The sequence below is a fragment of the Eubalaena glacialis genome, chromosome 10, assembly GCF_028564815.1.
Source record: "Eubalaena glacialis isolate mEubGla1 chromosome 10, mEubGla1.1.hap2.+ XY, whole genome shotgun sequence".
NCBI lineage: Eukaryota > Metazoa > Chordata > Mammalia > Artiodactyla > Balaenidae > Eubalaena > Eubalaena glacialis.
In genome coordinates, this window is record NC_083725.1 from 118,187,253 (window position 1) to 118,215,166 (window position 27,914).

Below are 27,914 nucleotides of genomic sequence, written 5' to 3' on the forward strand. Positions count from 1 at the left end.
CTCGGGGGGCAGGCAGGCTCCCCTCCCCGCCGTCTCCCCTCCTTATCGGAGCAGAGCCCGGCCCCTCTGTGGTGAGGGTTCCTTTCCAGAACCTTCCGGCCAGCCATGGCAATTGAGTTTTGCGCCGATACGTGTTATCTGACCACACACATGAGTGGCCACGGAGCACGAAGTGTGGGCTCTGGCCTTTGGTCCCGTGGAGCCTGCCCTGCTGCCTTCCAGGCGTCCCGCCTGCTCATCTGCTTTTTTGGCCCCAGAGTGTGGCTGCTTCTTGCCTTTTGACCAGTTTTGGTCCCTTTTCCAGGATTCTGAGCTTCACCATTTTCTTGATCCTGGCTTTGGCTTTTATTGAGACCCCCTCCTCACTCACCAGCACCTCTGATGTGCGCTACCGCCCGGCCCCCTGGGAGCCGCCCTGCGGCCTGACCGAGGGCGTCGAGGCACTCTGCCTGCTGGTCTTCGCGGCCGACGTCTCCGTGAAGGTGAGGGGGCTGCCCGGGTGCTGAGGTTGGGACCCGCGCCCTCCCGGCCCGGCGGCTGCTTCCTGGGTTTACTTTTCGCGCTCCTGGAGCAAGCTGCCTGTCCCACTGTGCGCTTCGACCCACGGAGCAGAGGCCTAGGCTGCCTCTTGGACGGCTCTTCCCCCTCCCAGACCATCGACGGGGGATGGCTGAGCCCTCGGGGGCGCACAGCCTCGCGGGACCCCGGGAGAGAGTGGCCGAGGGTCCGGCAGTGCCGCTGTGGGGAGGGACCCCCACTGAACAAGAGGGGACAGGGCGTCTCCCCATGGCCCATGCTCCCGCCCTGATGACAGAGGAGAAGCCCGGAGGGGTGGAGCTGTCCTGGGGCGGAGGGGCTGCTGTCCCGCCCCCCGGCCGTGTGCAGCTCTGGCTTCTGTGACGCGGGTCCTTTTAGAAGCTGGGGGTGGGCCCTGCCTTGCTTGCTGAGCTGAGCTGTGTCAGGGCTTCAGCGCTGTAGCGACTTCCCATTGAGATGCAGGCTGTGCCACTGGCCACGCCTTCTGTCACTTCTAACCAATAACAGCGATTCCACCGCTCTGGCCCCAGGCCCATGTGCACGTCCACACCCTGCCTGCAGGGCACCCCCTTACAGGGTGGTTTGGCCTCTGTGGCCTGACCCTGAGGGATGTGGGTGAGCGTTGGTGCATGTGTGTGTGACTGAGGACCCCGGCAGTTTCTTATTTCTTCTTTTTTAGCCTATAATGTGGTTGGGAGGTCTGGGGGTTTTTAAACCGGAACTGAAACTGGTTAGAAGTTCTCATTAGCCTGTTTGGAATGGTTGGTCCGTTTCGGAAGTCTCGAAAGGTGAGAGAGAGCACATGTTTTTATCTGCAAGCTGTGACCTCTGGCAGGGGTCAGTGATGGGGGTCAGTGATGGGAAAGGGTGGTTAGGTGCAGCCGAACAGGTGACAAAATCCCGCCTTCCCAAGGCACATTCCCCGAGCATCTGCTCAGATTCCTAGTCTTTTCCGGAACGATTCCTACGCACAAGCCACAGCGGTGGTTGGGTAGGCAGGACAGGCAGGGACCCCGTTACCCACGAGGACATGGGCTGGAGCAGGTCAGTGCGGAGCCTGAGGTCACGGGCTGCCCAGGGTCATGAGCTGCCCGGGGTCACGAGCTGCCCGGGGTCACGAGCAGGCTGGGCGAGGACCGTGGGCCTTCTGACCGTTGCTCAGCTTCCTGCTCTGAGTCACGCGGGGACCGTGCTGCTTTGCTGAGGCTGCCTAGCCTCGCCCGCGTGCATCGCGGGCCTCAGACCGGCTGCCCGGCCGGCCCCCGGCTCAGCCACGCCCCTCTTGCAGAGCTACCTGGTTGGGTGGGCCCAGTTTCGGAAGAACCCCTGGCTGCTGGCCTACCTCGTGGTGCTGCTCGTGTCTCTCGTGGACTGGATCGTGTCGCTGAGCCTCGTTTGTCAGGAGGTAGGTGGCGAGGCGGCTCTGAGGGGGGAGGCGGGGAGCTCTGGGGGTTGGGGGGACGCAGCTGCCCAGGTGAACGGTGGGCGGGAGTCCCGAGGCCCTGCATCCGTCCGGCCCACCTGCCCGGCTCTGCCCGCCCTCCAGAGCACGTCAGTCACCCACCAGCCAGGGAGCCTTGTCCCCATCTTGCAGATGAAGACACTGAGGCCTAGGGGAGGCGCGGGGCCCTGGGGGCGAGTTCCGGGGTTCCTGCCCAGCCTCAGCCGAGCTGGCAGCCCCCAGCCTTGCTGACGACAGCATCTGTGTTCCCCCCGAACACCCAGAAGCATCGCCCTGTGATTGGATAGAGCAGAGCTGGGAGTGGTTGGTTTGGGGACATCCTTAGCCATCAGGGCTGGTCGGGGACACAGAAGCCCATCAGGTGCTTTAGTCGAGAGAATTTAACATAGGGCCTCAGACAGGGGTTGAGGAAGCAAGAAATCGAGAAGGGGGCCCGGTGAACACAGAACTGCAGGCAGCAACCCCCTGGGGCTAGGGGAGGAAAGGAAGGAGATTGGGGTTATGGAACCTGGAAGCTCATGGGAGGGGCTCCGAGAGCTGGGACCCTGCCCTCTGGGGACGGGGTGCTGGCTCCTCCAGGAGGCGCGACCATGATGCTGGTTCTGGGGGTGCTGGAGGAGGGGGAGGCTGGATGCCCTGGGTGCTGCCGGCGGGAGCAACAAGATGATGGGAGCCAGCGGGTCCCCAGCCCGTACCTCCTGCCTCCTTCCCGCTGGGCCGGGGCGGCCGATGAAGGAGAGGTGTCAGTGGCGGGTCCTGGCCCAGCTCACAGCAGGGCCGCAGGGCGGGGGGAGGGCGCAGTGCCCCCTGCAGCCCCCATGCCTCCGCCATGGCCCCCGTAGGAACGCGACAGCACATGCTTCTCCCTGAGAAGACGCTGCCTTCTTCGTATCAAGGAGGAGGCCCTCACCTGTCCCCAGAAAGGGGACAGACACCAGCCTAACCACCGCCGGCTCCACTTCTGAGTGACCGTCTCATGTCACCTGAGCATTTGTCACTTGAAGGCTGGATTGTGACCCTCACCACCACCAAGGAGCCTTGCGTGCGATTAGGAGGAGGGGGAGGGGAAAGAGGGCCATGGCTGTATACAAACCTGTCTCTGTGGAACTGGCCATGAAGACCCGCAGGTCTTGTTTGGTTCGTGGCCCAGGAGCCCTGCTGCCCCCTGCCCCAGCCCCACATGCCTTGGGTCCCCTCGTACGGGGACCCAGACTTTCCTTCCCGAGGGGTCTGGGTCCTCGGTGGTCCTGGCTTTTTATTACTAGAGTTTTGTGATATGTTTTCATGTTGGACGCAGACCTCCCTGCCCCTCTGGGCAGCAACATCCCAACCTGTCCTTGGTAATTGGAGCTGTTTTGCCCACACTGGCCCCCAGCCCTCTTCTCATGAACAGCTGTGGTCCAGCCCAGTGGGCCCAGCGTGCGTCCCTGGCAGAAGCATCTCGGGAGCGGATGCTTCCAGACCAGCAGGGCCCGGGGTTGTGGGGTGGGGGTGGAGGTGTAGCTGCTCCCATTCTGTCCTAGCGCTCAGAGCCCCTGCTGGTTTTCCCACCCCACAAGGGCTGTCCTGCTCTCCTCCCCGCCCTGCCCCAGGGCCACCAGGCCCTCCCACAGGCCAGCTGCTTCGGGGTAGGGCCGTGGTAAGGCCGGTGGGAGCTGTGGGCCATGCCCGGGTTGGATGCAGCATTGGTCCTGAGGCTCAGATGGTGGTCCTGGGAGAGGCATGGAGGGCAGGGCAGGCAGAGCCCATACCCGCCTGCCTGCATGTGCGCTGAGGACATCTGAGGGCCTTGCTTGGGGAGGAGCTGGTGGGTCCCCGCGGGGGCCGCCTGGGGGCCGGCTCTGGGCTCTGCTTCTGGCAGGGTGGGCCCCCAGTAGTGGCCTGGGTGGGGGGGGGTCCATGTGGTTGGCCCCGGGCGTCACCCCCGTCCCTGCTCTGTGGCCACTTTGCCTGTGGCCTGTGGAGATCGGTGCCGGGTGGCCAGGGGAGAGGCTGAGGACATCCACAGGCGTGTCATCTGTCCAGAGAGCCTCCTCTTGCTGCCTCGTGGGGGCACTCTCTGCCCATCCACACGTGTCCTCTCGGACGGTCTCGTCCCCAGACGCCCAGGCTGTTCTTTCCATGGCCCTGGCCCCCTGGGAGTCATTACCTTTCTGGTCCGTACAAGGTGGACCCTGCCCTCTGTAAAGCACCCCCTGTGGGACCGCCTCTCAGGGACTTTCCCGTGGAGGTTGTAATGCCACACGCCGTCCACTTCTGGCTGGGACTGGCCCATCACCCAGAACGGTCTGCACACCAAGCCCAGGGTTCTTCTCCGTGGTCAGCTGGCTGGTCTTCAAGAGCTCCCCCGGCCTTGGGGCCTGCAGGAGGACCGGGGCCTCTGACATGCTCCAGTCTGGTCTTTCCTGTCCTTTTGCACCTGATGGAGTCCTGCTTCCCCAGCCTTGTGGCTGGAGGGTCAGGTCACACATGGTCTACTGGTCAGCTGATAGGCCATAGTCATGACTGCCGTGGCTGTTTCTCATAAGAGACTAGTTCTCTGCAGATTAGTTGGTAGCTTCTTTCTAAAGGCTCAGAGGTCTAGGCTGTGATTCTCGGTGTGATTTAAGCCTCGCCAGGGGCTTAGCTGGCACTGGGCTGGCTCTCCTTGCAGGCAGGTCACGTGGGAACGTCTTCCCACCCTTCCCATGTGTTCCCTGCATCCGCGGCAGTGATGTGGCCCCAGCCATCGGGAAGGCCCTCGGTGGGTTGGGTTGGGTGGGGTTACTGCGTCTGGAAGAAACCGTGCTCTGGTCTGTGTCTGACTACAGGTGAGGGCCCAGAACCCGGGGAGTGGGTGCGGCTGGACCTCTAGCTCCTGCTCGGCCTGGGGGATGGGCTGAAAGACTCCCGATATGGGCCCCGAGACTGGAGTTTTTGCCCAGGGGCAGCGAGCAGGTCGTGGGTGAGCTGGGGCACTGGTCCCTCAGCCTGGGAGTGGGGCAGACCCCTGAGCCTCGCCCGTTCACCGCTGCTTCCTTCTCCCTTCTCAGTCCTGTCGGCAGCCGGGGCCCTTCTGAGGGCGAGTGCAGCCCCGGAGAGGCTGAGTGAGTCCTTGGGACGCTCACGCTGTAGACATTTTGAGGGCCTACTGTGCGCTGCTGCTGGCGGGGCCTCGTTCTGTTGTGAGAGGGGCTGACGGTACCAGGAAGCACCAGATGTGTGCGGGGGGGAAAAAAAAAGCGAGGCGGGTGGCGAGAAGGAAGGTCGCCCATGCAGCGCCGGAGGTGGCATTGACGGCGGGCAGCCCGCTGAGCGGGGTTGGGGGGGTGGGGGTGCCGAGCGCGGCGGCCAGTGGGACGGGGAGGGGTGGGTGCCCTGGGCCTCCAGACAGCCCTGGAGGGCTGGGCCGGGAGGTGACTCCATCAGCCTCATGTCTCTGAGACAAGATGTCCATTAGGACGTGTCTGGAGTTGAGAGCCTGGGTTGGAGATTGAACATGTTGCGACCCTTAAAATCCCAAGGATGCATATGTCCCCTGAGGCGTGAGGCCAGAGAGCGGGGAGGTGGGGGCTCAGGGCGTCCAGCACATGGTCGGGCACAGAGGAGGCGGCCAGGGCGCCGGGCGGGGGGAGAGGCAGCCGCCAATCCAGGCAGGAGGATGGGAGGTGACCTTGGGCTCAGAGGCCTGGCGGTCACCGCAGGTGGGTCCCCTGCCCTTGGACAGGAGGACAGATTGGCTGGGGTGGGAGCGGGAAACGGGTGAACAAAGGGGCGAGTGTCGTTTTTGTTGTGAGTGGCAGGTTGTGGAAACATGTGCTGTTTGTGTCCACGTGGGGGAGGGAGGAAGGGCCCCTGAGGGGAGCCTCTGAGGGGCCGGGGTCCTGAGCACGGGGAGGAGGGCTGTTGGGTTGTGACAGGAGGGAGGAGAGAAAGGAGTGTGTGTGTGTGTGTGTGTTCACGTGTGTGTGTTCACGTGTGTGTGTGTTCACGTGTGTGTGTGAGTGGAGGTGTGGGGTTCCTGCTCCGTTTCTGTCCATCTGTGCTGGAGGCCGAGGCCCGGAGCCGAGCAGAGGGCCTGGGGGCCGCGGAGAGGAGGCCTGACGAGCCCCCAGAGGGCAGGACAGCCGGCTTCACATACAAGTGCAGGGCGCCCGGCCGCGGCCAGAGCAGGAGTGGGGTGCTGGAGAGGCACGCTGGTCGCCCCCCTTCCCCGGTGCTGGCGGGTCTGGGGGCTGGGGTTCCCAGCTGGGCCCCGGGAGGGAGCGGGGAGGGTGTTGAGGTCAAGGCCGGGTGCGCTGGGAGCCCACAGACCGCCGGGGCCGTGGCCGTCCTCGTGCAGAGCGTCGGGCCTCTGGGCCCGCGTGCCGTCTGCCAGCCTGCAGTGGCTGTTCTCAGGGTCCCGCCTCCTGGTCTCTTCCAGCCCGTGCGGGTGCGCCGGCTCCTGCGCCCCTTCTTCCTGATGCAGAACTCCTCCATGATGAAGAAGACGCTCAAGTGCATCAGGTGGTCACTGCCAGAGATGGCCAGGTGGGCTGGCAGAGCGGGGCGGGGGCTGCCCTCCCCTGATCTGGGGGGGCCGGTGGGTGGGCATTTGGGGGTCTCTGTCTCACACTCAGGGCGTTCCCCTAAATGACCTTGCTTTGAGCCCTGGCCCCTGCTCCATCCTGTGGGCACTTCCCACCTTGGCTCTGACCCCTCCCCTCCCCGCCATCCCCCACCCCACCCCCATGACTCACGTGGATGACCCTTCCCCGTCCGGCCCAGGTTAATGGAAGTGGCCTTTCCCCTCTGAGAGTCCGGGGGTCCTGGGACGCTGCCTCTCCCAGGCCCCTGGGACACTCCCCTGGGTTGCGCTTTTCCGCTGAGCAGGACCCCTGGGCGGGAGGGCGGCAGGTCTGGGGCGGAGGAGGGACCTGGCCCAGGGCCTCGGCTGCGGGGAGCTCCCTGCGCGGCCAGGTCGGCTGTTCTGGACCCCCGTGTGCCCAGCGCTGAGTGCTGCTCTCGCCCCCAGCGTTGGGCTGCTGCTGGCCATCCACCTGTGTCTCTTCACCATGTTTGGGATGCTGCTCTTCCCCGGCGAGAAGGTACCGTGCTCTCTGCTCTCTGCCCTGTTCCCAGCCGGGCAGGCTCCCTGCAGGGTGATCGACAGCGCGGCCCCTGGTTAATCCGCCAGGTAGCTCTCGGGCCGGCAGAGATGGGGACCAGGTTAGGCTACCCGCCCACCTCGTCACCAGGAGGTCAGTAGTGGCCCACCTGGACTCCAGGCATCTTTCTTCAAGCGGCCACATCTCCAGGGTGTCTGCCCCGGGCCTCCTGGGCTCTGGCTACTCGGCTCTGCCTGGCTGCCTCTTCCTCCCCTTCCTAAGTCCCCTCTGTCCTGGGCCGGTTGCTGACCTGCCTTCTCCGTACCTCACTTAGATGGAGGCCCCTCAGAGTAGCCATCAGGATGGCCCCTCTCTCTGCCCCTGCCCGCCTCTCCAGAGGGCACCTCCCACCACTTCCTCCCCTCCCCGCATGGGCCCCCTTCCCTCCCAGCCCCTCACTGCTGCCCGGCCCCCGGCAGCTTGTTGCTGTGCGGAGGTGTCACCCGTGGGGCCTGCCTTGCATCTGCCGTCCCGTGTTCTTTCCTCACGTCCCGGCGGGGCTGTCGTGCGCCTCTGTCCTGGGATCGTGCCCGGTGCTTGGCCAGGGCCGGTCTGCAGTGAGTTTGTGGCAACACTTGGAGGTTGTGGCTGTGCTGCCCGTGAGGGAAGACGAAGACCATCCCTCAGACCCCCGGGGAGGAGTTCCGCTTCGCGCCTGTGTGTGTGCGTGTGTGTGTCTCTGTATATCTCTGTGGGTGCTGTGTGTGTGTGTGCATGCATGGGTGCGGGTGTGTGTGCGTGTGTGTGTCTCTGTATATCTTTGTGGGTGCTGTGTGTGTGTGCGCATGCATGGGTGCGGGTGTGTGTGCGTGTGTGTGTCTCTGTATATCTCTGTGGGTGCTGTGTGTGTGTGTGCATGCATGGGTGCGGGTGTGTGTGCGTGTGTGTGTCTCTGTATATCTCTGTGGGTGCTGTGTGTGTGTGCGCATGCATGGGTGCGGGTGTGTGTGCGTGTGTGTGTCTCTGTATATCTCTGTGGGTGCTGTGTGTGTGTGTGTGCATGCATGGGTGTGGGTGTGTGTGCATGTGTGTGTCTCTGTATATCTCTGTGGGTGCTGTGTGTGTGTGTGTGCATGCATGGGTGCGGGTGTGTGTGCGTGTGTGTGTCTCTGTATATCTCTGTGGGTGCTGTGTGTGTGTGTGCATGCATGGGTGCGGGTGTGTGTGCGTGTGTGTGTCTCTGTATATCTCTGTGGGTGCTGTGTGTGTGTGTGCATGCATGGGTGCGGGTGTGTGTGCGTGTGTGTGTCTCTGTATATCTCTGTGGGTGCTGTGTGTGTGTGTGCATGCATGGGTGCGGGTGTGTGTGCGTGTGTGTGTCTCTGTATATCTCTGTGGGTGCTGTGTGTGTGTGTGTGCATGCATGGGTGCGGGTGTGTGTGCGTGTGTGTGTCTCTGTATATCTCTGTGGGTGCTGTGTGTGTGTGTGTGCATGCATGGGTGTGGGTGTGTGCGTGTGTGTGTGTCTCTGTATATCTCTGTGGGTGCTGTGTGTGTGTGTGTGCATGCATGGGTGTGGGTGTGTGCGTGTGTGTGTGTCTCTGTATATCTCTGTGGGTGCTGTGTGTGTGTGTGTGCATGCATGGGTGCGGGTGTGTGTGCGTGTGTGTGTCTCTGTATATCTCTGTGGGTGCTGTGTGTGTGTGCGCATGCATGGGTGCGGGTGTGTGTGCGTGTGTGTGTCTCTGTATATCTCTGTGGGTGCTGTGTGTGTGTGTGTGCATGCATGGGTGTGGGTGTGTGTGCGTGTGTGTGTCTCTGTATATCTCTGTGGGTGCTGTGTGTGTGTGTGCATGCATGGGTGCGGGTGTGTGTGCGTGTGTGTGTCTCTGTATATCTCTGTGGGTGCTGTGTGTGTGTGTGTGTGCATGCATGGGTGCGTGTGTGTGTGCGTGTGTGTGTCTCTGTATATCTCTGTCGGTGCTGTGTGTGTGTGTGCATGCATGGGTGCGTGTGTGTGTGCGTGTGTGTGTCTCTGTATATCTCTGTGGGTGCTGTGTGTGTGTGTGCATGCATGGGTGCGGGTGTGTGTGCGTGTGTGTGTCTCTGTATATCTCTGTGGGTGCTGTGTGTGTGTGTGCATGCATGGGTGCGGGTGTGTGTGCGTGTCTGGGTGTCGGGGGCACCTAGGCTGTGAGGTGGGACTGGCTAACAGACTCTCAGGCCCCGCGTGTCTGTCCAGTGACCCTGCTGTTCGCGGAGCCCAGGACAGGGAGGGTGGGTGCACTGGGCTTGGGGGGCTGGGGTGGGCCTCTGACCTGGGAACGCTGAGGGTTCCAGGGTGTCTGCTGGAGGGCTGGCCCTCGGGCGGCAGCTGGGAAAGTGGCTTTGCCAGGCTCCCTAAGTGATCAGGTGGTTTTGTGTGTCTGGGTGCCACGCCTTCCACCCACACTGGGTGTAAGGCACACGGCACAGCGTGTGGAGAGTCTGGCTGAGAGCGGGCTGGCTGGCCCCCGCGTGGGCCCTCTCTGTGTCTGGGCTGTGATGCTGTCTGCCAGGCTGGCCGAGAGCTGTTCACCTGCTCCGGTGGCTGGTGTCCGTGTGGGTGTGTGGCATCCCCGGACGCTGGCCCTTGGGCCCAGAGGTCCTGAGTTAGGTCCTGTCTGGCCTCCAGCTCGGAGCCCGCTGGGAGGTGTTGGGGAGGTGCAGGTCTGGGGCTGCTGAGCCTCGGTGGGTGGTCCTGGCTTGCTGGGTCCGGGGCCTGGGCTTTGGTGGCCTAAGGCCCGGGCGGCACCTCAGCGCTGCCACGTCTGCTTCCGCAGGACAGGGAGCGACTGGCCCACTTCCGCAGCCTGCCCGAGGCTCTGACCTCCCTCTTGGTGCTGCTGACCACCGCCAACAACCCTGATGGTGCGGGACGCAGGAGGGTGGGGCTGGGCTGGGGGCCTGTTGGGCGGGGTGGGGCGGGGTGGGGCGGAGTCAGTGCTGAGCCTGAGAGCCCAGCTCAGGGGGTGGGAGCCCCTAAAGCCTTTTTGTCCAGAGCTGGGGAATCAAAGTGTGATGTTGGAGCCCTCCCTCCTACCTTCCTTTCCTTCTTGATTTTCTTTTTCTCTTTTTCTAGTTTCCCTTCTCTCTCCTACTTTTTCCCTTTTTCTTCCCTTTCCTTTCCGATGTTCTTTCTCTGTTCCTTTCTCCTCTTCCCCTTGTTTTCTGCGTCCTGAGAAGCTAGAGATGGACGGTATTCTTTGTGTGGTGACGGATCAAGCTGTGCTCAGCGGGGCCCTTGGTGGTCTCCTCTTTGCGGCCCAGCCGTGGGGTGAGGCTTGGCCGCACCGCGTGGGAGAGGCCCTGGGGTCTCCAGTGGCTGTGGCACTCACTGTGTCAGGGTTGCTGAGGGGGCCTCTGTTTGCTCGGGCCGGGGATGTGGCCAGGATGGGGTGGTCACGGTCCTCTGGGGCTCAGCTGTGGCCTGGCCGCCCTGGCTGAGGCCTTTCATCTTGGGCTCGGATGGTCACTGACCATAGAGACCCTCCCAGGAGGGTAGCCACTGGCTTTCATACCTGGGGAGAGCTGCGCTTGGGACCCTGAGCACCGTCCCCACGTGTCCTGTGAGTCCTCGAGTCACCCAAGGGAGAGCTGAACTTTCAGTCTGGGAGGCGTGGTCATGGGGAAGCCTAGAGGATGAGCATCCTTGAGAGGTAGTGAGTTCCCTGTCCCCGTGGGTGTGCACGCAGAGGCGTGAGGGGCAGAGTTGGACAAGAAGACCTCCCAGCTCTCCTAACACGGGGCCCGCCTTTCTGTTGAGAAGGCAGCGGTGTGAGGCAATGAAGGGAATCACACTGGACACTGGCTCTGTGGGTGTGTTTTATTTCCTTTAATTTCTTTCAGTGATGATTCCTGCCTATTCCAAGAACCGGCTCTACGCCATCTTTTTCATAGCCTTCACCCTGATAGGTGAGTCTGGGCAGGTCTGCAGGGTCACGTGGGGCAGACAAGATCCCGAAAACTCGGGGCTGGGTGTGCTCCCCAGATCCCGCAACTTCACCTCAGTGGACCCCCTAACCCTGTGACCGCACCTCGGCCTGACCTCCCTAGTCCTATGACTTCATCTCTCTGTGGCCCGTCCGTGGTTTTCATTCTGTGACCACCGATGACTTGTCCTCAGTGCCCCGGCTGGGCAGGCCGGGTGGCGCCCCCATCCGCAGACGAGGCCCCCAGGCCCCAGGCCCTGTCTCTGCCCATCTGGGCCCTTCTTGCTGCTCACCTTCTTGCTATGCCCATGTCGACCCTCTGGGCCCCCAACGCTGGTGCTCCTTCCAGACTCTGCCCCTGCCCGTGTGGTCCCCACTGACAGGGGTCCCCACTGACCATGGCCTTTTCCTCTCCAAGGGAGCTTGTTTTTGATGAACCTGCTGACGGCCATCATCTACAATCAGTTCCGGGGCTACCTGATGGTGAGCTGAGCTGCCCACCCTGCCCGGCTGTGAGGGGAGCTGTCCCTGGAGGCCTGGCGGGGAGCTGACCAGCGGGGGGCAGGGGGGACAGGGTCCGCAGTGGTCTCAGCACTGCCCCGGCTCCCTCTTGTGGGTGAGGGGAACTGGGCCCATCCTCCCTCCCTGCCCCCCAGGCGGTGCTGTCCCCAACGCCACCCTAGAGTCCCTCCCCTGCCCCGCCTCCTCTAGAGGGAGCTGCAGTCTTCTTGCAGTGACCCCAAACCCACCTTGCAGGGGGGCCAGGGACCCCAAATCTGCCGAGAAGAAACGCATACCTTAGTGAATTACACAGCGAGTGGCTGTCGGCAGGACCAGCCCTTGTTGTCGGGGACTGTTCCCCTGATGCCCACGGGGCAAGGGGCTGCTCCCCAGGCTGCCGGTGGGCGGGGGCTGCCCGAGCACAAGGGGCTGGGCGGCTGGGGAGAGGGCTGAGCCGAGCCCCTCAGAGCTATACTTTGCAGAAGTCTCTGCAGACCTCACTGTTGCGGAGGCGCCTGGGGATCCGGGCTGCCTACAAGGTCCTCTCATCCATGACGGCAGAGGGAGAAGCCTACCCCGAGGGGTGAGTGTGGGGCTCCGGCCCTCTTCCCCTGGGGCTGCTCTGCGAGGGGGTCTTCACGGGGGGGGGGATGTTTCCTGAGCACCCACTCTGTGCCGAGCTCCCTGCCGGCAGCGGGTTGCAAGGCTCCTTTGGGATCACGAAGACGTCCCTGGGCTCCAGGGTTTCTTTCCATGGTCCTTGCGTCTGAGTTAACTCGTGTGTCCTCGTGACCTGCTGGAGATCCCTGGCTGGTGAGGGGCCGTGTGCTCTGACCTGTCCCCCTCCAGGGGCACCCTTCCCACACCCTGGTGCTGTGACTTGTGTGTTGGGACCAGAGGGGCCCGGGACACACATCGACTCTGCCGCCTGGCTTGGAGGCCGTGTCACCGGGGAAGCTTCAGTGCCCCCTGCTCGTTAGCCGCGGGGCCTGTCGGATTGCACCCCCTTCCCAGCTTCAGCTGCTCCTCTCTAAGGTGGAAGATGAGGTCTCAGGGTTTTGGAGACAGGAGAACCATGAGGCGCTCCTTCTTGGAGGCCCTGTCATTGCCCGGGGCTGCTCAGGCCAGAGGTTGGGGCGCCCGAGGGTGCTGAGCTGGCTGGGCTCACGGGGGGGCGTTTTCCCCACAGAGTCGGGGTGAAGCCCCAGGACTTCCTGCGGGTGCTTCAGAAAGTCCAGCTGGGTAGTGACCGCAAACAGGCCATCACGGAGGTACCGGTACCCCCGCCCCCGCCTTCCCCTGCCAGCGCCTCTGGGCTCCGGGCGTCAAGTGGGTGTCATTGCGGATCAGCCGGGCTGGCCCAGTCCGGGTGGGGCCAGGGGCAGCTCCCCCCTCCTGCCCTCAGCCCAGCTGGTCGGTTGACCTGTGCTTTCCTGCTTTGCAGAAGCTGCATTCCCGCAGTGGGGACCTGCTGTCAGCCGACGAGTTTCAGAAACTCTTCGATGAGTTTGACAAAAGGGTGATTAAAGAGGTAACGGGCCAGACCGGAGTCACCTGCCCAGTGCCAGGGCCACCCGGGGTTAGGGGGAAGTCCTCGGTGTCTGTTGGCATTGATCATCTGGGTCACGCTTAGTGACCCATGCCAGGACTTGCCTTCCCAGGGATTCTGGTCCCTAGGATGGTGCGTGGGAACAGAGATGGTGTGGCTTTTGGGGAGATTTTGTTGACCTCATGAAATTCACAGACCACAGGGACTGTTGTCTTGACCCAGAGGAACTTTCCAAACAGTTTTCTCCGTCTCCGTGGTAGACTTTTATCCTCTTCCCATGTGTCCTAACCTGGGGGGGTTCCTGAGTTTGTCTAAAACCTTTGTTTGTTGTCCTTGACACTGATTTTTAAAGTTACCAAGTGGGCCTCAGCATCCAGCTCAGTGCTGTGTCCATAAGACCCTGGACCGCCTGCATTTTACGTAGCAGGTTTGTGGGAGGCGGGGGGGTGGGGTGGGGTGGGTGAGGGGGGTGGCAGAGGTGCTGAGAGACAGCCGAGCTGTTCACAGGCAGACCGTGGGGGCAGCGGAGGGGGCTGCCACTGCAGCCACTTGGCCTTGAAAGGGCCAAGCCGGACTCGAACGGGGATTGGAGTGAAGAGGTGGAATCGGACATCTCCTGCTGATCGGACTCCTAGCAGCTCTGTGTCACCGTTGAGTCAGTCAGCTCAGCTTCTGTAACAAATACCACAGCCTGGAGGTGCTTAAGTAACGGGGCTTATTATCTCCCAGTCCCGGAGGCTGGAAGTCTGAGATCCAGGTGTGGGCAGGGCTGGGTCCTCCTGAGGCCTCTCTCCCTGATGTGTAGACGGCCGTCTTCTCCCTGTGTCCTCACAGGGTCGTCCCTCTGTGTGTGTCTGTGTCCCGGTCTCCTCCTCTTATAAGCACCCAAGTCACATTGGACTAGGGCCCCACCCCAGTGACCTCATTTCCCCCTAATTTCCTCTTAGGAGACCCTGACTCCAAATACAGTCACATCTGAGGTTGTGGGGGTCAGGATCTCAAAATACAATTTTGGGGGATACATCTTAGCCCACAACAAATGTCAGCTTCTCCAGGTCTTGTGGTCAGCCTCCGTGGCCTCAGGCCCCGGTCAGAGGTGGTTTTCCTAAGAACATGTTTTCCTGAGGTCTTTCCAGGTCACCTGGAGGCAGGCCCTGCTGGGCCTGGAGCTCCGGGGGGTGCGTACGTAGCATGTCTGTTGTCAGCAGCATACTCATTGCGGTACCCTCGGGGCACGGGAGATGGTTGTAGGGACACATAGGCGGACACTTTGTATGCTAGTGCACATCGCACCTCTCTTGGGAAGAGGCTAAGCAACAGTGTCTGCTTCCAGGTGACTCGAAGGAAATAGTAAGTACGTGCCATCAGATGCAGATTTTGCAGAAACTGTGACAGTGGTCCTCAAATGATAGAAAATCAGGAAGCACCTTTCTAGATGATGGTCCTCATCCTGGGGCAGGAGGTTTGCTGGGCCCAGGACGCAGCTCTTGGCAGCTGTCATGTGATCCAGCCCTTTTCTGGGTGCAGGCTGAACTGGGCAGGAAGACTTCTGGGAAGGTGGGCTCCTTTCTCAGGGTTCGCTCGGTGGGGTCCACTGGGCCAGCCAGGCTCTCCCTGGGCACTTGCCTGCTGGCCTGTAGGATGCTGCTGGGTCCGGGTCTTCCAAAACCAACTCTCCCTTCCTCTTCTGGCATCAGGATCTGATGATATCAAAAAGGATGTGCTGTGGTTGTGACTGGCGGAGCAGGGCACATGCTGGGCACAGACTCAGGAATGGTCTAACACGCAGGCCATGCCCCTGCCCTAACCACGCCCCTGCTCTGGCCACGCCTTTCCTAGTGTGGTCCATGGGATGTTCTCTCTTCCCACAGCTCCCTGGGTCTAAAGTCCAGAATTGTGATTTGAGGTGGGAGTTTGGGTCCTAGAGGTTTGGGGAGCTGTGGTGTCCTTGCCTTGGTTTTATGACAGCCTCTTACCCCGAAATGCTGATTGCAAGGGGGCAGGCAGGTGCTTCATGGATTGTTAGCATGTGGGGGCTTGTCCCAGGTGCCCTGGCAGCCTGTGGATTTGGAATCGCTGCTGAAGAGAGGCGTTCTCCAGGCAGGCTGACACCAGGAAAACATGAGCCTTTCACGAGAGCCCTCCCATGTGTGGTCAACCCCTGTCCATCAGCCTGGCCTCCAGTGCTGGTCAGTTCTTGCTAACTGGTTGTAGAGAAGGTACTGTGCCAGCTTCTGAAAGTCTGTTTTTCTTTTAATAAGAAGCTTTTTGGGTTAAAAGCATAGCAGTCATTCATTATAGGTAGTAGAGAAAAATAGAAAAACCCACCCAGCTGTTCCCCTTACCAGAGACAACCACTGAAATCATTTCAAGGTTTGTTATTTCTTGATAACAAGGTAATCTATGAGTCCATACTTCTTGTAACCATTTAAACACCATGGATAATGCTGAACTCTCTCTTGGCTAATATATCAATCTGGGTCCAAGCAGGAGACAGAAACCACATAGTGGGTTTAGCAGGGGAAGTTTAACATTAAGAAGTGTCAACTGTGATAAAAGAGTAACTGTAAGATACGAGGAAACTCTGCGGTACCTGAGGGGTGAGGGAGATGCCTGAGGAAGAGCAGAGTTGGGAGGGGGTGCCTTCCCCAAGGCCAGGGTTCACACTCCCTTGGAGAAGTTGTGGTCCAGCCCACAGGGAGACAGAGACGTTTGCCGGTTTGCCTGGCCTGGAGCTGGTCTGCAGTCACTGGGCAAACAGGAAGCCACCCGCTGGGGTGCAGCAGGGTTGGGTGCGGGTGCAGAGGGAATTGGTACCTAATTCCCTCTGCACCCGCACCGTACTAGTGTGGGCAGGTGGCCTCTGGGCACCAGTTCCCACGTGGAGGACTGTGGGAAGATTGGGAACATTCTTACCGGGTCAGGCTGCGGCTGTCTGTCACCGAGGGACCATGCATCTGAGTTTGGGGCTGGGTCAGAGCTCCATGGGTGTCCTCATCCCACTTGAGATGTGGCTGTCGTGACAGAGAAGCCGAGTGTTTAATTTGATCGGATTTAAATTTAAATCAAGTGGCCACGTGCAGTGAGGGGCCCCTGCGTGGGACAGCGCAGGCGTGGTCCGTCTCATGCTGCGGTGACCGCCCTGCGCCTCTGTCCTGGCGCTGGGGGGTGCCGAGCATGGGAGTGCTGGGTCTGACGGGTGTCTTCACGTTAGTATTTGTTGCCTAATTGCCCTCCTTTGAGTTCCACTCCAGCCTGGTCATAGTGTGTGAGGTCCCTTCGTTCTGTGCTGAGTTTTCATAGTTATTAGCATGTAATTTATACATGTATTTTCACATGGCGCTTTGCATACATTTAAGACGACTGTGGGATAGTCCGTCACGGGTTACTTACAGCATCAATGGCCGTCTGGGTTATTTCCACGTCTCTCGGTGTTAGAAAGACTGTGATGAACATCTTTGCGCATAAAACCGTTACTGTGTTTGAGACGATTTCCTTAGGCTGGAGAGCCTGGGATAGGAAGTAAGGTAGGAAGAGGTCAAATCCCAGGATAAGTGGGTACAGGCATCGTTGGGCCCCTGTGGCCATGGCCACCTCCGGCATGTTTCTGAGCGTGTGTGTCCCCCCAGCACCCGCCGCGGCCCGGGTACCGGTCTCTGTTTCTGCAGAGCGCCCAGTTCCTCTTCGGCCACCGCTACTTTGACTACCTGGGCAACCTCATGGCCCTTGGAAACCTCGTGACCATCTGTGTGAGTGAGGATTTGCCCTGGCGTCTCCCACCCCCTAGATCTCTCACCTGCCCTTCCTCCTGGCTTCGGGGCTGAGTTGCCGTCCGCTCTGGCTCCGCAGGTGTTCCTGGTGTTGGATGCAGATGTGCTGCCCGAGGACCGTGATGACTTCGTGCTGGGGGTGAGCTCTCCAGCCGTGCGAGGTGATGGGGAGTTAGAGGGGTAGAGGGCACAGCCTCCCCACCTGGGGCCCCAGGTCCCTGGGAGGCTGGGCTGTTCTAGTGCATCACAGGGATGGCCCAGGGGTTGGGGTGCCGGCCATGGGAGGGCAGCCGGGAGCCCGTGCAGAGCCCCGGGTGAGCCGGCATGCGGGCCGGATGGCGGAGGGAGAGTTGTGTAGAGAGAATTCCTTTCCTAACATTCTGAGGTCTTGTCAAACTCCTTAGGAACTTAAAAACAATTTTTCCATTTTGGATTTTAAGCAAAAAGCTGTACACGCCCCCCACCCCCCGCCCATATTACTTAATGCCAGACCTTCACAAAGCATGTATTTTAAAGTTTATTTTAATGAAATATATTATGAATGATATTAAGTTGATGAAAACCATTGAATGTTCTCTAATTATATAAGAAAAGCTTGATTTGTCCAATTAAAAAATGACCCATTAGGTCATGTATATTAAACATAGAGTTAAACTTACAGCATCAAAATTGAAGAAGTGGCTTCTTGACCTGCTATTTGAAATTCCTCTATTTTACACTTAAAGAAAATCAAATTTTCTACTTTCCTAATTTTTTTTTTTTCCTGGATTCGACAGGAATTGTTCAGTCTCCTCTGTGTGAATAACATATTGCAGAGGTGGCTGGTTTTTATTCCTGACAAATGTCAAGTTGGATACAGTTGACCTGTATTTTATCTTTTTTAACAATAGTTTTTTTAAGCACTCGAGTCAGCTTGATTGCTTATGAGAGACTTCTGGGCAGATCAATGCCACGTAGGGTTCTTGAGGTGACTTTGCAGAATTCCATCATTTTACGCCCCTTGATAACTGCTCATAATGCAGGGTCAGAAATGTTTATTCTTCTGCCTTTAACGGTGATCTCTGTGTAGGTGTGAATGAGACAGCATTGGCTAAGAATATAGAATTTAGACTGGACACCGGGCAAGGTGACTGCAGTGCTCAGCTGACCCCATGACCCCCCTCACCCCACCCCGACGTAGCCCCCTCTAAGGGAAGAGCTACTTGATACTTTACTTAGTGGCTTCAAAAAAGACAGTGACCCCATAGCCTGAGACCAGCTTTGATGATGAGGCCTCCTAAACACATCCCCCCAGCAACTGGGAGGAGGACGCTGAGAGCCAGGAGTTTCCGTTAGGGAAGGACACTGCCCGGTGTCCCCAGGAGATTGGACCAGAGGGGCCAGGTTGGAGGCGGAGACCCCCGAGGGGGCCAGGGGAGAGAGGCCTGGGGGTGGGGCTCCGGCTGTGGCCGTGGGGAGGGAGCCATGGGGCAGGTGTGGGTGACCCAGGCCCTGCCAGCATAGAAATGATGTGGGGCTGGGAGACACCGGGCCTGGGGGGTTGAGGGCCCGTCGGATGGTGGGGGGAGTCTGGGTCGGGGGATGCAGACGTGCGAATTGTTGTTGAAGCCGTGCACGGGGTGCAGGTCACCCGAGGAGAGGGTATGGGGCAAGAAGGGGGCACTGAAGATGCCCGTGTCTGGGGGTGTGGGGGGCTCAGGAAGAGCAGCCCAGAGGGGCCGAGGGGCAGCAGAGAAGTAGGAGGAGAGGGTCACGTGGCTCCGGCAGGGGCGGGATTTCGCCGTGTGCAGCTCCCGTGGTGGGTTTCGTCGTGTGCAGCAGGGCGGGATGCAAGGGGCCCTGTGGCGTCCAAGCCGCGTGGATCCCTCCTGGGCCCCATTGCGGTGGGGTGGGGGGGCGGGGGGCAGGGGCGGTTGGGGAGCCGGGCGGTACCGGGACTGAACGCCGGGTCCCGCTTCTCCCTTTTCAGATTCTCAACTGCGTCTTCATCCTGTACTACCTGCTGGAGATGCTGCTCAAGGTGTTCGCGCTGGGCCTGCAGGGGTACCTGGTCTCCTCCAGCAATGTGTTCGATGGGCTCCTCGCCATCGTCCTGCTGGTAAAGTCTGAGACGGGCCGAGGCGCGCTCTCGGGCGGGCGGGGAGTGCTCGGTGTCTGGCTGGGCCCGGGGGCCGCGGCTGCTGGGGCTCCCGCCTCCGGTGATGCAGGGGCTGGCTTCCCCCGGCTGAGCTGCTTGGCGGGCGGCTACAGGAGGCTGGTTTCTGCTGCATCTGCGCATCGTGGGTGGAGGTGGGCTGCGGTGGCAGGCTGCCTCTCCCGACCCCTGAGGGAGGCCCGGAGGGAACCCGCAGTCCCCGCTGCCCAGTGGGGCCTCGACGTGGGCGAGGGAGGGGCAGGGGTTCTCAGGCACTGCGGGTCTCGGGACACCCTTCCCCAGGGCCTGGTGGAGTGAGGGGCCACGCCCGGTGGGCGTGTCACAGCGGCGATATTGGCGTGACACGTATTCGTATTTGATGGATTAGAGCTGTGGGCCCCTGGGAGCAGGAGGGAGACAGCTGACCGAGTAGCTTCTCCCGTGCCCGGGACTCGGCCGGCCCTTCCCGAGCCCTGCCCTTCGTGTGTGCAGCCCGACTCCTGAGGCCAGGTGTCTTTCTCAGCTGCAGGATGTCCCCACGTGGCACCCACCGTGGGGATAGGACCCCCCTGGTCCTGATTTCTTCCCGGAACCCCCTTTGGGGACAGCGTGTTAGAGCTGCCAGTGAGCCTTGCCGTAGCGAGCTTCTTTTCTTTTGTGATTAAAGGTTTTGGAGATCTCAACTCTGGCTGTGTACCGCTTCCCACACCCGGGCTGGTATGTGACTGTGGAGGACCCAGGGAGGCCTGGCTAGCGCCCCGGGGAAGGGTGTGCGCCCGGCTTCTGGCCGCTGGCCTGGGCAGCTCTAGAGCCAAACACCCAACTGTCGGGGGAGCGGCCGCGGCTCCTGCCCTGCTGAGGCCTATGGGGACAGGCCCCTTCTCATCGCTCTTGGGGACTCTGTGCTTGTGCTTCGTAGCCGCCTTCAGAAGGGTAGCGTTCCCAGAGCCGGGACGGGAAGCTGTGGAGGTGCCGCCTGCAGTGCCCTGGCTCAGCGCCCCCTGACCCCCACCCCGGGATGGGACGCGGGGCCCAGGTGTGCTGGGGGCCAGAAGCAGGGAGGTCCTGGGGGCACTGGAATCGGGCTGGGGCCCTCCTCTGGTTGGAGGCCCTGGGACCCGGGGTCGTCACCTCCCACCCTGGATGTCAGTTCACCTCCCTGTAGATGGCAGGGATGGCCCGGGGCTCGCTGAACTCACGCTGCCACGTGTTCTAGCCACGCAGAGCGATGGACATCTGGCCAGGGGTCCCAGGGCGCCTCACAGTGTGGCTTGTGGCAGCCTCGGGGTCTCGCTGCCCAGAGTACAGCCGCCAGCAAGCATGCGTGCCGACCTTGGGCCCTCGGGCAGCCCTGGTGTCTTGGGCCCTCTGCTGGGCTGCTTCCGTCTCAGTGGAGCGGCTGGGAGTTGCCCAAGACGGGGATGGAGCTGGAAGGCTGCAGCTCCTTAGGGTCCCGGGAAGGGTCTGTGTCGGGAAGACGGGGGCTGTGCGGTCCTCGGCGGGGACCTGCGCCCTGGGAGCAGTGGGGCTGCTGCACCGCCCGGCACCTTGGGGCCGGCTCACCTTGTTTCTCAAGTGCGCTAAAACCCGCACTGGGGAGGCGGGGTGGGCTGGGGTGGGGGGGTAACATCTTGGGTGAGAATGGGTTTAAATTTAAATAGAAATGAGAGGCCAGTAAGGCCATGAGGGACACCAAGGGGACAGGGTCAGGGCTCAGGGGATGGCTCAGAGGTTAGGGAATGGGGTCAGAGGATAGGGGATGGGTCGGGGCCCCGTCTCTCCTGGCTCTGCTGGGACCCGAGCTGGGCGTCCGGAACCTCAGTGTTCTCCTGTGTAGGACGGGGGTCGGGTAGCCCTGCGGCACTGTGGGGGGCTGTGCCCTGGAAGATGTTGCCGTGACCGCCAGGGGCTGCAGGCGTGGGCGGCTCAGGCTCTGCCCTCTTGTCACGATGGAGCTTGTCCGGTTGGGGTTGGCTACGGGGCGCGTTCCCGGCACTTCTGTGGCTCTCTCTGAGTCTCTGCGTCTCTGTCTCTGGACCCCGTGTCTCCCGTCTGCTCCTCGCTGGCCTCCCGGCCTCCCCCAACCCGTCTCCACGTGTCTCCGCAGGAAGCCAGAGATGCTGGGCCTGCTGTCGCTGTGGGACGTGACCCGGCTGGTGAACATGCTTATAGTCTTCCGCTTCCTGCGCGTCATTCCCAGCATGGAGGTACCACCCCCGCCTGCGCACGCCGTGGCCTTGCTCTGGGAGCGGGTGTGCCTGGCGGGCAGGGAACGGGGCCGAGCACTGCCCCCGCCACCTGGGGCCCTTCGGGCTGCGGCCCCGCCCTGCACTGCGGCTGGGCCATGCTGGCGGCGGTTGGAAGTATGAGTGCCCAGCCCTGCTTTGTGGGTGAGGACAGCAAGGGGTGCGGGGGACCCGTGTGAAGCCCCTCGGCCGGTTGCAGGGGTGGCCTCGTGCTCCTTGGGGTCCCTGACCTTTGCGAGGAACTGGTGTGCTTCCAGGCATCCTGCGTTTCTGAAAGGCCTTCGGCACGGGCTGCTGGTGGCTACTGGTGCTCATTTCCAGGACCCCCAGAGCAGGAGTGGGGCGGCCTGTGTCCGTCTCTGAGCCTCGGTTTCTCTTAATGTTCCCACCCGGAGTAACACCCACCTTCAGGGGAGGGGAGGCGGGGGTCGGGTGCTCAGGCCCAGCTCCCGCCCGGCCCGGAGGCTCCCGTCTGCTTTCCTAAGCGCTTTTCGGGAGAAAAGAAACCGAGGATATCTGACCCCTTTCTAAGTGTCCAGGTCCTTCCCCTGTGCACGTCTGTCCTTCCTACCAAGCTGCGCTCCTGGCCTGTCAGGGGAGTGACCTGTCACCCAGGGGCATTTCCCATCTGAAGGGGGCTCGGGGGGGGGGGTCCTGGGTGCAGAGGGGGGCTGCTGCCCTGAGGCCTTCATACACACCACACACACACACCTGTGATTATACACGCGTATACACATAGTGTACGCAGGCATGTGATCACACACACACAGACCCACGAGCACACATACGATTATACACATGCACATGTAATCACACATCCACACAATCACATGCGTCATCTCACACATACACATGACTATACACGTGCATACACCGACACGTGTATACGTGTAACCACACACAGTTGTACACACACATGCATGTAATCACACACACACATACACATACACTAGAGCACACACAATATACGCTTATACAAGCACAACTGTATATACATACACAAATAATCACACGTATGCGCTCGTACACGCATGCGTGATCACCTGTACACGCCTGTACACACGTGCACGTGCACGTACATACATGCACATAATCACATGTGCACGCACGTACAGCATGGTCCCCGCCTGCTACCATCCAGCGCTGTGTTCTCCTGACTTACCAGGTGGGGTAACCAGGCTGCTCGGAAAGCCCTTCTCCGGGGCTCAGGGTGGCCTGTAGCTGGGGTTCCTGACGGGGTCTCTGAGGCCCCATCTCAAACCCTGTCACCCGGGGCTGACTGGCCGTCTCCAGGTCGGCATTTCTTAGGAGCATCCAGACCAGGGAGGAGCTGACCCGGCCTGAGTGGGTTGGTGGGCAGTGTGGGCCTCGGCCCTGCACACCATGGCTTCACCAAGGGGCTTGGACTTAGACCCATCTGAGGCTGGGTGGGTGGAGGTATCTGCAGGGAAGGGGGTATATGCATCTGCGTGGGTGGGTGTACACAAGTGTGAGTATGTATGGGTGGGCATGGAGGTATGAGCGTGTGTGTGTACAGGTATGTGGATACAGGTGTGTATGGGGCCTGTGGGTGTGTGTACAGGTGCGTGTACAGGTGAGGCGTATATGGGTAGCTGGGGTGTGTGTACAGGTATGGGTATACAGGTGTGTATGGGGGCCTGTGGGCGTGTGTACAGGTATGTGTACAGGTGAGGTGTGTATGGGTGTGTGTACAGGTGTGTGTACAGGTGAGGCATGTATGGGTAGCTGTGGGGTGTGTGGACAGGTATGGGTATACAGGTGTGTATGGGGGCCTGTGGGTGTGTACAGGTGCGTGTACAGGTGTGTGGGTTGGGAAGTCACCAGTCTCCTCCTGCTTTTCCAGGTCAGCGTTGGGTGGTGGGCGGGTTGGTGTTACCTCAGTGGGACCAGGAGGAATCGGGTCTGTGCTTTCTCCCTGTCTCAGCTGATGGCCGTGGTGGCTAGTACCATCCTGGACCTGATCAAAAACATGCGGGCTTTCGGCGGGATCCTGGCGGTGAGTCTGGCTGCCTGCGCTGGCCCCTCGGGGGAGTGGAGCTGGACCGTTGGATGGGGAGCCAGAGCTCAACAGGAAGCTGGTGGCCTTCGGAAGGAGGGTCCCTGTGTTAGGGGAGCGGGTGACCAGGGCCCAGGAAGCACAGGGCAGGGCAGGAAGCCAGAGAGAGGAGCTCGGGGCTGGTCTGGCTGGAGGTGCTGCCTGACCACACCCCTTCCCGAGCCAGAGATCCTCTTGGTCACTTCTGAATCCCTCCTGTGTCCTGGGCCAGGGGCCACACTGAGAAGATGAAAGATGTAAGAGGCACCAGGGACCCCTCAGGGCCCCCAGAGCCCCCAGTCGGGTTTGGTCAACCATCCTTGCTCAGAGAGATTTCGAGAACTCACAGTCACTTTTGCTCAGAGAGCCGCGATGTCCCCCACCCTGGGGTCAGCCCTTCCCGCACCCCCCTGCTGTTGACTCTACCCTGTGGCCCAGGCGGGGCAGGGCCCCGTGAGCAGGGACCCTGGGTGCTGCTCCAGGCATGAGGCCTGGAGGGCAGGAGAGAAGGTGACAAAGCCCTGCTGCTTCTTGTTTTGGACAATAAGGGGGCTCCTGTGGCGCTCTGGGCTGTCATGGGATGCTAGAGGTGGTACCTTGCTTCGGTCACTGCCCCCCAGCCCCCAATTTGCACAGTGGAGGAAACTGAGGCCCAGAGGGGGGCTGGGTTAGCCTGGGGTGTGCGCCTCTTCCCTGCACCCCTCGCCCCCCACCGGGCATGCTGGGGACAGGTCAGGGGCGGCCAGCAGCCCCTTCTCTGACTGTGGCACAAGGCTGCCCAGTGGTGCACTCAGACGTCTCCTGAAGGACGTGGGGAGAGTGGTGGGACTTCTCCGGAGGGACCTGGCCAGCTCCCGCCACCCTTCCACGGCACGCCGTCCCCTGGCCCTCGCTGCCCTGTTCTCAGTGGAACCCTCTTCCTGCCATACCAGCCCTGGAGGAGGGGTGGACAGCCTCAGTTCTTACCCCTGGGCCTCTGGTTTATCTTGGGGCTCCCAACGGTGGCTCCTTCCCGCTTCCCTCTGGCGCAGGTGCCTGGGAGCCCCAGTGTTCCCGGGGAGGCCGGCAGTGCCCGCAGTTGGGAATCCCTGCTGGCATGCTGCCCTCGCAGGCCACAGCCTGGCTTTGCGGGGGTCCCTCTGGGGGGTGCTGACAGGCCCCGCCTGCCTCCCTAGGTGGTCTACTACGTCTTTGCTGTCATCGGCATCATCCTGTTCCGAGGCGTCATCGTGGCTCCTGGAAACAGCAGGTGAGGGGGGCTCCTAGGTGCAGAGAGCGCCTCGCCTCTGGGGGCGCTGGAGCCGGGGTGACGGGGCAGGGCGGGGGGTGGAGGGGTGAGGCTCAGCTCCCCAGGAGGGGCCTCCTGGCTCCTCTTTCTTCCTTGGCCTCTCCACCCACCCGCCCCTCACCGAAGCCCTCCCTAGAACCTGCCCTGAGGGTGTTTCCCGTGCCGGCTCAGAGCCCCCAGCCGTGCCCCTTTCTGGACCTGCAGGCCAGGCCGCGCGCTGGCAGAGGGGGCATCCAGGGCCAGGCCTGAACTGTAGGGCCGAGGGCCCCCCGGGCCGGCCGCTGGCCGTGTGTGTCCACAGCGCTCGGCTTCTCGCTGCCCTCAGCGCCTCCGAGGTCGGGGGCCGTCTCCTCTTCCCCCCGCTTTCTCAGGGGCCCGGCTGGGTCCACGCCGAGCAGGGGCCGCGGCGGTGCCACGGCGCCCGGGTGTGGGTCCTGCCCCCGCCTCACAGCGACCCGGCTTGTGCCCCCACCAGCCTGGCCCCTGACGACGGCTCCGCGCCCTGCGGGAGCTTCGAGCAGCTAGAGTACTGGACCAACAACTTTGACGACTTTGCCGTGAGTCCTGCACCCCCCGCCCCCCGGGACCCCCGCCTCCGCCTCCCGCGGCCTCCTGGACCCTGCGTCTGCCGCCCCACAGGCCGCCCTGGTCACTCTGTGGGACGTGATGGTCGTGAACAACTGGCAGGTGTTCCTGGATGCCTTCCGACGCTACGCGGGCCCGTGAGTGACCCGTCCTGGCGGCCCCGACCGCGGCTCTGCACGGGGAGCGCGTCTGGGTCTACACCTCCTGGGGACGGCGGGGCGCGTGGAGGAGCAGGTGGCTGCTGGGGGCCGAGACGGCGGGGCTCATGGGGTGAAAGGGCTCAGCCTGGAGCTGGCAGAGCTCAGACCGGCCCCCGCTCTCGCCGGCCGTGCCGCCCGGCAGCTGGCCGAGCGCCCCTAAAGGCCAGGCTGGGCCAGCTCGAGGGCGGGAACGGCGACGTCGCGGGAGCAGCCGCGCTCGGCTCATGGGCGGCCCCGGCGGCCTCCTCGTTCTCCGCAGGTGGTCCAAGATCTATTTTGTGCTATGGTGGCTGGTGTCGTCCGTCATCTGGGTCAACCTGTTCCTGGCTCTGATTCTGGAGGTATCGGCGACCCTGCCCGGGCTCTTCTCAGTCGGAGTTGCTAACTTGGTGATGGGGGCCCACCTGGAACTTGGTCCAAAGAGGCCGTGCTGGGTTCGGGCAGCCCTGGTGGGTTCGGGCTCCGTCCTCCCTTAGGGCTGCTCGCCCTGGCTGCTGGGGGCCTCTTGGAATGCTCCTGACCTTTGACCTGTGGGAGGGGGGCTGGAGGAGGGCTCTCAGGCATGTGCTCCCGTAGGAGCTGGTGGCTTTGGGTCCCGATGTCCAGGGTGGGCTTCTCAGCCAGGCCGACACTGGGGGGTTGGGGTAGGGGGACAAGGCTGGTTCCACGCAGGGCCCACGCCTACTGGCCACCCGTCCCTCCCTCCCTCTTGCCAGAACTTCCTTCACAAGTGGGACCGCCGCAGTCACCTGCAGTCCCTCACAGGGGACCTAGAGGCCACCTCTGAGGTGACCGTGGAGCTCTTGTTCAGGTGCGTGGAGGGCGGAGGCAGTGGGCGGGCGGTTGGTCCCCACGAGCCCGGGGTCTGCCTCTGCTTCTGCTGCGGGACCGGGATTCTGTCCTGCTGTCCGGTGAGCATATTTGGGGACGTACCCTCAGGTTCCGGTGGTCTCCAGGTGATTCTGTTGGTGGGTGTAGCCAGGTGGCCCGAGGAAGCCTCGCCCTTCTCTTCTCCATGGTAACCTGGAGAGTGTCCCTCTGCTGGTTCAGAGAAGTGACAGTCGTTCCAGAGTCAGCCCCGGGTGGTCAAACTGCCGTCTCTGAGCGTTTGCTGTGTTGTTACAGCCACGCGGAGAGGTGTCCTCCCGGGCTTTGAGGGACGCCACGTACGCATCCCAGAGATGGACCCGAGTCCCTGGGGGGTGGTTCCGAGGGGCCCCTCATCCCGAGCGCTGACGGGGCTTCTGCGTCAGCTGTGCTCACCTGCTCCTCTGGAGGTGCCCAGGGCTCCCCGTCCATGCTGTCCCCGATTCCGCAGGGATGTCCTGGAGGAGCCCACGGAGGAGGAGCTGATAGAGAAGCTGAGCCACCACCCGCACCTGCAGCTGTGCAGGTGACGTCCAGGCGCCTTCCTGGCTGGGGCGGCGGCAGGTGATGCGGCCTCGGGAGGGGCGCCGGTCGGGGGAGGAGGCGGCTGCGGCCCAGTGGAGAGGCTTTTCCCTTGGGCAGAACCACCGAGCGCACCGAGGCTGGGACAGACGCAGGCTCTGCTTTGTAGCCGAGCTGGGCCGCCTCCGCAGCCCCTCGGGCGCTGGCCACACCACTTTCTTTTACAAGCTGCTTCCCTGAGACTTATTTTTCTAAATGTGGAAAGAGGGTGACTCCACAGGGACCTTTGAGACAGTGTGAAAGGGAGAGGCAGCGGCCCTCCCCCTGTGCCCTGTGATTTCCGTGGTGCCTTCACTGCTGGTGGCCTTCAGGGACCAGAGGCCCACGTGAGGCCCGCACAGGCCACCCGGCAGCTTTCCAGGGCATTAAGCTTGGGATCCTGGTTTTACATGATAAGAATCTGGACTGTTTTATTATTTTATGGCTCGTGTGAGTGCGATTGGGTGCGTTTCTTTATGGGTGAGAATGCCAGTCATCTTCATCAATAAGTCTTGCACAGAATGAGGTTGTCATCCTTATTCCGACACGACTGTGCTTCTCTGGAACGGGGCCACCAGGTCTCAGCCTGTCAGAAGCCAGTGCTGTGGTTGGACCAGCCCTTGTGGTTCGTACTGTGTTAGCAAGATGCCTTTCAGCAACCGCCGTCAGGAAACTTTGAAAAAATAAAGGTTTATTACTTACAAGACCTGGAAATTACATAGTACACCTGGGGCCACACAGTGAGGTCTCAGGTAGAGAGAGAGAGAGTGTGGGCCTGGGGTTATGCTTTTGGTGGGATCGAGGGTTTCAGGGGCTCACTCTTTATTGGTGAATTTAAAACATAAGAGCAGGAATTTAAAGCCAAGGAAGAAAAAAAAAAGTGGTCCAAATGGTCAGTTATCAAAATCAACCAAGATTTCTAAAATAAAGGAGCCTCAGTGGAGGAAGGTGGCCTGGCTCTTTATCTCATCGAGCGGCTGCCAATGTGTTTATTTGAGATAGCCGTGTTTGAAGTGGACGCCTCTGCAATCAAAGCTTAAGACAGGTACTTGCATTACAGAAAAGAAGAAAACAACTGTCGGGGCTTAACACTCCCCTGGGTATGGTTGTGTAGGTTGTGC

At 61.4% G+C, this 27,914-nt stretch overlaps 1 protein-coding gene across 4 annotated transcripts in view; it reads left to right on the forward strand.

Annotated features, from left to right (window-relative positions):
• The window catches only part of TPCN2 (two pore segment channel 2), a 33,015-nt gene extending 5,365 nt beyond the window's left edge, over positions 1–27,650 (forward strand). Inside the window, exons 4-25 of one of the 4 annotated variants that reach the window (XM_061202211.1) lie at positions 305–482; positions 1,826–1,942; positions 6,402–6,508; positions 6,993–7,065; positions 9,888–9,975; positions 10,954–11,019; positions 11,455–11,519; positions 12,020–12,120; positions 12,727–12,808; positions 12,982–13,068; positions 16,716–16,835; positions 16,936–16,995; positions 18,826–18,954; positions 19,658–19,707; positions 21,098–21,197; positions 23,182–23,253; positions 24,468–24,541; positions 25,056–25,137; positions 25,220–25,302; positions 25,625–25,706; positions 26,082–26,176; positions 26,684–27,650. In XM_061202211.1, coding sequence (XP_061058194.1) covers positions 305–482; positions 1,826–1,942; positions 6,402–6,508; positions 6,993–7,065; positions 9,888–9,975; positions 10,954–11,019; positions 11,455–11,519; positions 12,020–12,120; positions 12,727–12,808; positions 12,982–13,068; positions 16,716–16,835; positions 16,936–16,995; positions 18,826–18,954; positions 19,658–19,707; positions 21,098–21,197; positions 23,182–23,253; positions 24,468–24,541; positions 25,056–25,137; positions 25,220–25,302; positions 25,625–25,706; positions 26,082–26,176; positions 26,684–26,762 — 1,990 coding nt within the window. In that variant the 3' untranslated portion in view covers positions 26,763–27,650. Of the gene's footprint in view, positions 1–304; positions 483–1,825; positions 1,943–6,401; positions 6,509–6,992; positions 7,066–9,887; positions 9,976–10,953; positions 11,020–11,454; positions 11,520–12,019; positions 12,121–12,726; positions 12,809–12,981; positions 13,069–16,715; positions 16,836–16,935; positions 16,996–18,825; positions 18,955–19,657; positions 19,708–21,097; positions 21,198–23,181; positions 23,254–24,467; positions 24,542–25,055; positions 25,138–25,219; positions 25,400–25,624; positions 25,707–26,081; positions 26,177–26,304 lie in introns of those variants that run through there. The other 3 variants (XM_061202209.1, XM_061202210.1, XR_009702259.1) reach the window with 3 other exon arrangements.
• Positions 27,651–27,914: the final 264 nt, after the last annotated feature.